The sequence below is a fragment of the Cimex lectularius genome, unplaced genomic scaffold, assembly GCF_000648675.2.
Source record: "Cimex lectularius strain Harlan isolate CLEC.00 unplaced genomic scaffold, Clec_2.1 scaffold7, whole genome shotgun sequence".
NCBI lineage: Eukaryota > Metazoa > Arthropoda > Insecta > Hemiptera > Cimicidae > Cimex > Cimex lectularius.
In genome coordinates this window covers 999,265-1,008,934 of record NW_019392731.1, presented here as the reverse complement: position 1 = coordinate 1,008,934, position 9,670 = coordinate 999,265, and the positions used below count along the sequence as shown (strand labels likewise).

Here is a 9,670-nt window from a genome sequence, read left to right as displayed (position 1 = left end):
CTTGTGTACAGGTTGAAGTTATCATAATAAAAAAAACTTGTATAGTTAATCATGTTTATTGACCCAATCCTTAATATATAGCCGATCATAAAAGTGCTGTTTTTTTAAATACATAAATTTTATAAAGGTAAAAAAATCTGCTTTAACAAACACAAAATTTTGCCTTACTTGTCTTTTGTTTGAAAATTATATGCCGAACATGAAATTTTTAATAAGGAGAAGGATCATGTTGATATTTCCTTGTTTAATTTTGATACACTGCACAAAATATTTTCATTGCTTGCTTGTTTTGTTTCACTTTATCTTTTCACTGATAAAGGCATTGTGGTGTTGATAAGGTAGTGATGGGGAAGAGTTTGTTATTAAAACAGCAATATTTCTGTGTGCAAAAGTTACAGCAAACAAGATTGCACACAGAAAATATTTGCGCTTTAACGTTGGAAAAAGAAGGTAAGTACTGTTTTGATTCTATGAACAAGTGGAATTTTAAACTTTTTATGACAGGTTTATGAGAAGAAATAGTAAAAAACAGCATAAAAATAATAAGTTCGAACAATCGATTAATAATTGTTGGTTAAAATTGTTTTTATTAAATATTGAATTACTTTTAAGAAGGAAAATAATACTAACTTTAACAATTTTGAAATTATCGATTAAAATATCAATAACCATCAAATTATCAATTTTTTATCACTGCAGTATTGCCATATGAGTGTGAAGTATGCTTTTTGTTTTATTTTCTAGTCTGGATGTTATTCTTTTAAACATACTCAAAGACAAAAACTGGACACTCGTGTTTTGTCGATTCGTTGTTCTCGTAGAAGACAAACCAGACACTCATGTTTTGTTGTTTCTTTTTGTTATATGTTTTCTGTATGTATGTATTTTATTATTTCATTAATCACAACATACTTATTCTAATAGAAATAATTGAGGTGGGGTGAGTGTATCGATAAGTAAAGGCTTGCTCTATTCATGAAATTTTATTAGCAACTATTCAGATTTCAAGCATTAAATGCTCATCATCTGGTAACTCCTTCAACATGATGATGAGTATTAATGTTCAAAATCCAGATAGTTGCTAACAACAATTTTGTGAGAGAATAATCCTTTACAAAAAATAATTATTTTAATGTTTTCTAATAAATTGGTAACATCGAATGACACTAATAATCACTAGGTAACTTTAAGTTATTCATTGGTTTAGTTTAGAAGTAGAACCATTCTTTTCAACTATTAATATCTTCAAAAATTTTAATATATTTTCAAGACTATTTATTTTTATCATCATATTAATTACAACATTTTTATTTTACTGTAAACCAACCAAATTAAACGAGATCAGAAAATCATGAGTTTTAATCAAAATTTGTTTGAGAGGAAATTCAACAAAACACCGAAAAATCGTTTAGTGACAGATCAAAATATTATGAACAATTTATTCTATTTTAGTATTTTCCAGTGTTTTAGTGAATTTTCTTCAAACCATCAAAATTAAATATTTTTATTAAAACATGAATTTCGGATTTTGTTTAATTTGGCCATTTTCATCATTAAGCTTTGAAGTTTTTGTTTTGGATAGTATTAATGTTCAATTATTACTCTATTATAGATTTTTTATCACTGAAAATTTTGGCATAAATTTTGGTTATCTGTCATTTAAGATTATGTTTTGCTGCAGTTTCAATTAAATATGTCTATGCTGGTACATTTCAGTCAAGATGAAATTAATTTTCAAAAGTCCAGCTTTCTATTTAGCTACCTTATCTTTATATTATTAAATTATATAAAATTATAATTTTATATTAATAATATTTTCAAAGTTCTTATGAAGAGCTTAATTCCTTAAAACTAGATTAAGGAATTGTCTGTTTTTTGTTTGTTTTTTTGTTTTTTTTACCCCTTTAAAATTTGTCTTATCCCTAATATTTTAAATTATATTTTACATCATTTATATCACGATCAGTTTTAACCATCGAGGACTAATGAATATTATATAACAATTTGTTTGTGCTAAATTTATTACTTTAATAAATTGATAGAGAATTGTAGGCTGACAGATGATGGTGATGAGAGAAAGGAAAGTTTCTCGGCTCAGGTTTTCCTGCATCAAGTCTGCATTTAAATTAATAAAATTAGCAAGTCATGACAGAGTTATGTAAATATATAATTAGTGTTTTTATTCCCCCCATGTGATAATGGATAGAATAAAAACTTAATGAAGTTTATGTACTAAAGTTCATTATGTTAAATTGAGTAGCATTTTTTAATAATTCATTTTTTAAAAATAATTCTTTTGGAGAAGTATTTAACAAAAAACATAATGGCCGATTTATTTCCTGACAAACCAACAAAATGGAAATTAGAATAATACTAGTATTCTCTGTGAGTAGAAACATACACAAAAAAAAGTAACAGGTGTCTGATCTATGATGTGTAACATCTGCCTGACCTGGGGAACAAAAGGAAAAATCCTGTCCTGGTTAAATGGGGCAAACATCTAACACTGGACGGACTTTATTACTTTCGATATTAGCCGAAGGATTTTTGGTGTTTGAAATAGGAAAATTTAATATCTAACATCAAAAACATCGATCGGCAAACATGGCAGACGACAAGCCGTCTTTTGAACTTTGAAACACGTCGTCGTAACTTCGATAAAAAGGCCGATATAAAAAAATAAAAAAATTAGCACTGATAGCACGAGAAGCAAACATGGCTCCCTAAGGCGGAGTCACACTTTTCTAGAAAACCTAAACATGGTCACGTCGCGGAAAAAAATTACTTGAATATACTTGTTATTTATTTACTTGTCAAAATTTATGTCAAATAAATATAAGTTAACCGCCCTTATGTTTAACGGACAAAAATGACGATCATTCTGAATCAATGTATGGTCTTTGAAGAACAAAGCAAATTCAGTTGTTACTGCCAACTTTCGATATATTTTACGGCCATCAGGGCAAAACAATTAACAATTACAAATTAAAAATTAAATTTGTCTACAGATTGACATATTTAAGTTTTATACAGGCGATCTCAAATTTCCTTGAAGAATTACTCTATCTCAATATCCTTGGCAATGTTAGCACTGAGTCTTCAAGGAAATTTGAAATCGTCTGTAAAAAAATCAAATATGTCGATCTGTAGACATATTTAAGATTGTTTTGCCCTGGTGATGACCTTAAAATAGGCCGAAAGCTTGGCAGTAATAACTGAATTTGCTTTTTCTTTCAAGACCTAGATCCAGAGTGTTCGTGAGTGAAAAAAAGTAGTCGATACTTCCAATACTGAAAAATTATTGATCACTGCGAAGAAATGTCACTAAAAGTTGGTCGATAAAATATCAAACACTTCATACAAACATGCGTTGATAGATCGTACTATAACAATAATTTCACTAATTTCGAGGTCCACTTGACCAATTAATATATTACAATTAATTAAGGTTTTTAGTTGAGATAAAAAAAGTCAATGGCACGAGTGGGATTCGAACCCACGATCTTCGGCTAGATACGCCGCTGCTCTACCACTTCAGCTATCGTGACCTCGGTCCACTCGGACACCTACTTCCCATCTCAACCCCACCTTTTGAATTTTCCCTCCTTTTTTATCTCATCTAAAAACCTTAATTAATTGTAATATATTAATTGGTCAAGCGGACCACGAAATTAGTGAATTTAATGATTTAAAATGAAGTATACTTCACTAAAGCTCTCCGTGGCCATTTCATTTGTCTTCGAGAATCCAATCCGATTACACGACATTTGAAAAATGGCAAAAAGGAGGGAAAATTCAAAAGGTGTGGTTGAGTTGGGAAGTTGGTGTCCGTGTGGATCGAGGTCACGATAGCTCAAGTGGTAGAGCAGCGGCGTATCTTGCCGAAGATCGTGGGTTCGAATCCCATTGACTTTCTTATCTCAACTAAAAATTTTAATTAATTGCAATATAACAATAATTATTTACCCATAGTCTTAGTTACAAGATCATCCCTTGAATATTTTAAAAATTAATTCCGTGTATTAGAGAAGCGAAAGTTTTAAAGCTTAATAAAAGGAAGAGTACTATGTGTGGGCACTGTAATAACTCTAAAATTAGTAGTGAGATATATTCAAATTGTAGGTTATAATTATAAGTTTACAAAGGGAAAAAATGAAAAGTTCTACTCAAAACAATAAAAATGTTAACCAATTTGAGTTGATATCTTTGAAATATTCTTGGTTGATCAAGTATTTGGCCGATTTGTTAACAGTTGTATAGTTTCATCTATTTTTTTTTTTTATTATGTACCTGACAGAATCAGTACTCCCTCACGTTCGATCTCAGTCATGGTATTTCCTTCCGAGTTTAATATTTACACAATTTATTTCATTTTTTTACTTCAATAGCCATTAATTTAGTAAACAAATTCACTTTCATTTAAACTAAGATCAAACGCAATATGAAACACATCGTAGTTTGTAATAAACTCTAGTTAATTGTTAATTATCTCAAGGAGCAACAACTTGCCAGACGCTTGCTATTATCATTTGCGAGATGAGATGGAAGGCGAACTTCGCTGAAGCGTGAAGTTTCGAAACGCTCTAAATCCTTTCAGCCTTTCCATCCCTTACTCAAGAAGCCTTGTCTACTTGTTAGGATCCAATTCCATAAATTGGATCGTCGACTAGTCGACATTCCAGGTATACAACAGGCTAAATTTTAAATATGACATGTGTTTTGACACGGTTAGTTTAATGTTCCTCTGGGTTTGATGTTTCAAGAATAAATTATTCTCTTTTATTTATTACTTGTAAAAACGTAAGTTCTATTTTAAATAAACCGGAATAAAGCAAAGTTGAAAAAGACAACATTTTCTCATACGTTGGAAAATTTCACAGCATTAGAAGCAAGTGGATAACACTGGTAACGCTCTATATGAGCATAGTTTTTTCCTTCTAAACCATGAGGCTCTTTTGATGTGTCATTTTATCGGCCTGCTGAGTTGCTATGTGGTACGAGTATCGAGGAGAAAACCATCAAAGAAAAACTCAAAAAATTATAGTCAAGTTTTCGAATTATTTAATGCCTTCATCAGAGCTACAATCTATAACTTAAAACAAACAACTTGAGTTGTTTCACCTCTGATACGGACGCTATAAAAAAAAAAATATATATATATATGTATATATTTTTTGATGCTATTTGTTCTAATTTAAGATATAGATTATAGTTTTAATGAAAGCATTAAAATAAGCAGAAAGTTTGTCTACAATGTTTTGAGTTTTCCTTTGCTAGCTCCCTCCCCGATACTAAACTATGACGATTCGTAATTTGTATGTTTTTTAAGTTCTGACACAAGTTGAGACCCACCCTGTCTTCAAGCAAAGTAAACACGAGAAACTAAAAAGTTCTAGCTATCTTTCTGCAATTGCTTCCTCATCATAAACAAAAACCATAACTGGCACTATGCTTTAGAAATTGGCAGAAAGTATTATAACGTATCATATTTTAATAGTCAGTTGTTATAAAAAAGCAAGTATATCAAAAATGTGTGGTAATTAGTGACCGTTAATCGATATTTATTTAGAAATCGTGAGATGCGGTCTGGTGTGATGTAGGTAGTGCACTCTCGACACGACATGCAAGAATGGCACAATTACACAGAAGACAAAACTTTGAGCCCTGAGGATGATCTCAATAAAGATCGAAACGTTGGCACGATAAAGAAAATGTTTCTCTGAAACCTACATCACACCAGACCGCATCTCACGATTTCTAAATATATATCAAAAATCATTTCTTAAGATGTGATCATCTTTGTTTAGCATCTCGTCATGGGGTTTTCTGCTTGATTCTAAATGTTGGATGGATAAATTGGGAGGTTTATTATATTATAGATTGACGATTATGGTGAAACGATAAAATCTGCCAGGAGCGATTTTATTTATTTTTCAATTTTAAAAAAGGAGGTACATTTGTGCCTTATTTTGTTTTTTATCAAAAGCGATGCCTTATTCTCTGTTTCGACACAGCATCCATATGACAATCGTAAGATATGTCTTAATGTTCAAATGCTATTAAACCATGACAAATCCGATTATAAACCCAGCATATTTTTATACTAGTGGTTAAAAAAACCAGCAAAGAAGAACACAAACAATTGTAGTCAAGCTTTCGTATAATTTACTGCCTTCGTAAGAACTACAATCTATAACTTAAATTAAAACAAACAACTCGAGTTGCATCATCTCTGATACGGACGCTAAAAAAAATCTTTTGATGTTATTTGTCCTAATTTATGGTATAGATTGTAGTCCTAATGAAGGCATTAAAATAAGCAGAAAGCTATTTAAAAAAGTTTTGAGCTTTCCTCCCAAAAAAGCTCTAAAGTTTTGAGTTTTCCTTTGCTAGCTACCTACCTCCCCGATAATTGTACAACATACTAAACTATGACAATTTGTATTTTGGATGTTTTTTATGTTCTGACACAAGTTGAGATCTACCCTGTCTTCAAGCAAAGTATGCACGAAAAATTCAAAATTTCTAGGACTTCTAAAACCCAATTAGTATTTGCCTATTTTTTTAATAATAATATAATAAACAACCTGGAAAACCAATAAGAAAAACAATCATTGCAGTTGTTCATATACATTTTTGTGTTATAATTAAAATGAAGACATGCGGGTAAATCCGTCTTTTTTTGTTATGTTTTATGAGAGGTTGTTCTCGTTCCTTCGGCTTTGTCTTTTTTGGTCTGTTATTAAGGGCATATTTTTTCTCATATCTATTTACGACCGTTAATTATTGAAATATATTGTGATTTGAGGCTTAAGTTGCAAGACTTTTGATTTTTTAATTTTCGTTTACGTTACGTACTGTTATTTTGAATCAGCTAGCGTATGTTCAAACATTGACCTTTTTTTCTTCATTTCCATGCTACAAGGGGTTAAGTCAAATCCAAAACTGCTTTATAGTATAATGATATATCAGACCTGATAATGTCCATTTCATTTGGCTTATCAATTTTGTTAAAACGAAACGTATTTAAATGTCTTTCCTATCTGAAGAATAGAGTGCAATTTTATATGTAAATCATTTCCTGTTTTCTTGTCTCTGACTACTGATGTTCTATTATTTTGTCCAGTGCTTTCACTCACAAGTTGCATCCGGGTATTTTAAACCGATTAGCCCTTTTAAAGCAACAAATTAATGATTCTCCACTTCTTTTGACGGACGTCGCCATATCAGCTGATTTCCAAGCGGTTTTATTGATTTCAGAAGTTGGAATGGAAGAGAAGAAAAGCGCAAGCGCCCATCCACTAGACAGAGGCGACTTCGTTTGTCAACAAGACCTTCTGGAAACTGGGCCACAAGCGAGGTAGAAAACAAACCCCAAGCTATTTCACATGAAAAACTTCTGACCGTGGATGTTGATAAACTGTTATAAGTGTTGCAGGTCAGAGGGAGAGCCAGAAGGCTCGAGACCTATGGAATCAGTACAACAGTTGGGCGTTCTGGAGAGAGAAGATATCCGAAATTGAAGAGCACCAACTGCCAAGTAAAAATGAATTTCTAGCTCTTTGATTAATTATAATCAGCTGAGCCACAAAGCTCGGCGCTTTTAGCAAGGCTTTAGATAGCGCGCAAAAGTTCGGAAAGATGGGGAATCTGCAGAGCGGCGACGGGAAGGGTAAGCTGAAGTCGAAGAAAAGCCCTCGGAAGGACGCGAAGGAAGAAGCCAAAAAATGTAAGAAGAGTGGGGACCCGAAGGCCTGTGGGGGAGGGGCCGTCGACCCCGTCCTACCGGCTCCCCGCTACCTGGTCACAGATTCATGGAGGGTCATAGAAAAGATACAGTCTGGAGAAGAGATCAAAACGCCGAGCAAGGAGAGCAGCAGCGGCGACTCGGTTTTCACAGACCCCACCGGACATTGCAACCACGATTCGCCGAGGGACGAAGATGAGCACCGACTGACGATGGACGCCGTCTACCCGGAGGACGCCGGTCTCCCTTCGAACTCGCCCACGGGAGAACAGAGCGAAACTAAGACCATGAAAGAAGTTCAAGGGACAAAATTTACAATAGTGCGACATAGAAAAGTTGACTTAACACCTAGGATAACAGATCAGTCACTTACTGAAATTCTAACAGGTACCATCAATTATTTCACATCCTGCACGAAAAACGTTTAGTTTATTAGACAACAATTTATTTTTTCAAACCATTTTCCGGGTGCATCTTCATCTACTTCAAATTACCTTATTTATAAAAACTATCCCGGTAAATGGAACCGTTTTTATAACTATCTTCAACATCACGCTTACGTCACTATGTTTTGGAAATTAAATTACCATAATGTAGTAATCAGTTGACAAAACAAACAGTAAAGCAGCAAATTTTTGGAGTTAGTTCAAAGAATCAACTATGCCAAAAATCATTTACAACATGTCATCATCATTTGTTGATTTCTTTGTGGAGTTTTTTTGGTTGGTTCTTAATTTAGAATCTTATTTTAAAGTTCATCCTATGTTAGTATGAGACAATGACGTATACCAATTCCATATTCATTTACTTAAAATTTTAAATACGAAGATGCATAGCAATAGCGCTTTTTTGAACAACCCTTTCTTCCGCTGTGTTTCTGCACCAACTCTATCATCAACATCAATTTTAACTAGCATATTTTTATAATTATTTGTTATAAAATCGTTTGTTAAGATGTGATCATATTCATTTATTGACTTCGTCATGGGGTGATTAGTATGTACTTAGGTAGTAATAAAAGCTCAACTATACCAAAAATATTTCCTTAAGATGTCGTTCTCGTTTATTGACATCGTAATATGGTTAATAATAGTTATAAAAACTCAACTATATACAAAATCATTTCTTAAGATGTCATTTTCGTTTATTGACATTTTCGTAGGGTTAATGGTTAGGGATGGTTGGATGGGAGTTGTTATAACACCTCATCCACGTCCAAAATCCTTTCTTAAGATGACATTTTTGTTTTTGACTTCGTCAGGGGGTTATTAATAGTTTAAAAAATCATCCATGTCAAAAATTATTTCTTAAGATAATATTTTCGTTTCTTGATATTGTCTTGGGGTTAGTAAAGTATAGAAACTCAGCTATGTCAAAAATCATTTCTTATGATGTCATTCTCGCTTATTGACATCGTAATAGGTTAATAATAGTTAAATAAACTTATCCCTGTCAAAAATTATTTCTTAAGATGTCATTTTCGTTGTGGGGTTAATAATAGTTAAAAAACCCATCCACATCAAAAATCGTTTCTTAAGATGTCATTTTTGTTTTTGACTTCGTCATGGGTTTATTAATATTTTAAAAACTCATCCATGTAAAAAATTATTTCTTAAGATATCATTTTCGTTTATTGATATCGCCATGGGGTTAATAAAGTTATAAAAACTCTGTTATATCCAAATTGATTATTCAGAAATCGTGAAATGCTGTCTAGTGTGATGTAGGTTTCAGAAAAACATTTTCTTTATCGTGCCAACGTTTCGATTTTTACTGAGATCATCTTCAGGGCCTGGGATTTACAAACATTGTTTAAATTTAACAAATACATGTAGGATGTGGATAAAAGTGAATTTATACAATGCAAAAAAAATTTATTTTTTATATTCAATCAAAGTATTTCTACTCACCTAAAGGTTTGTG

General features: G+C 32.2%; 1 protein-coding gene across 4 annotated transcripts in view; it reads left to right on the top strand.

Moving 5' to 3' along the window:
* Window positions 1-318: 318 nt before the first annotated feature.
* LOC106663884 (formin-2) overlaps window positions 319-9,670 on the top strand; it is a 27,807-nt gene continuing 18,455 nt past the window's right edge. For 2 of the 4 annotated variants that reach the window (XM_014389097.1, XM_014389096.1), the window contains exon 1: window positions 7,547-8,134. In XM_014389097.1, the coding sequence (XP_014244583.1) occupies window positions 7,642-8,134 (493 nt within the window). In that variant the 5' untranslated portion in view covers window positions 7,547-7,641. The other 2 variants (XM_014389099.2, XM_014389100.2) reach the window with 2 other exon arrangements.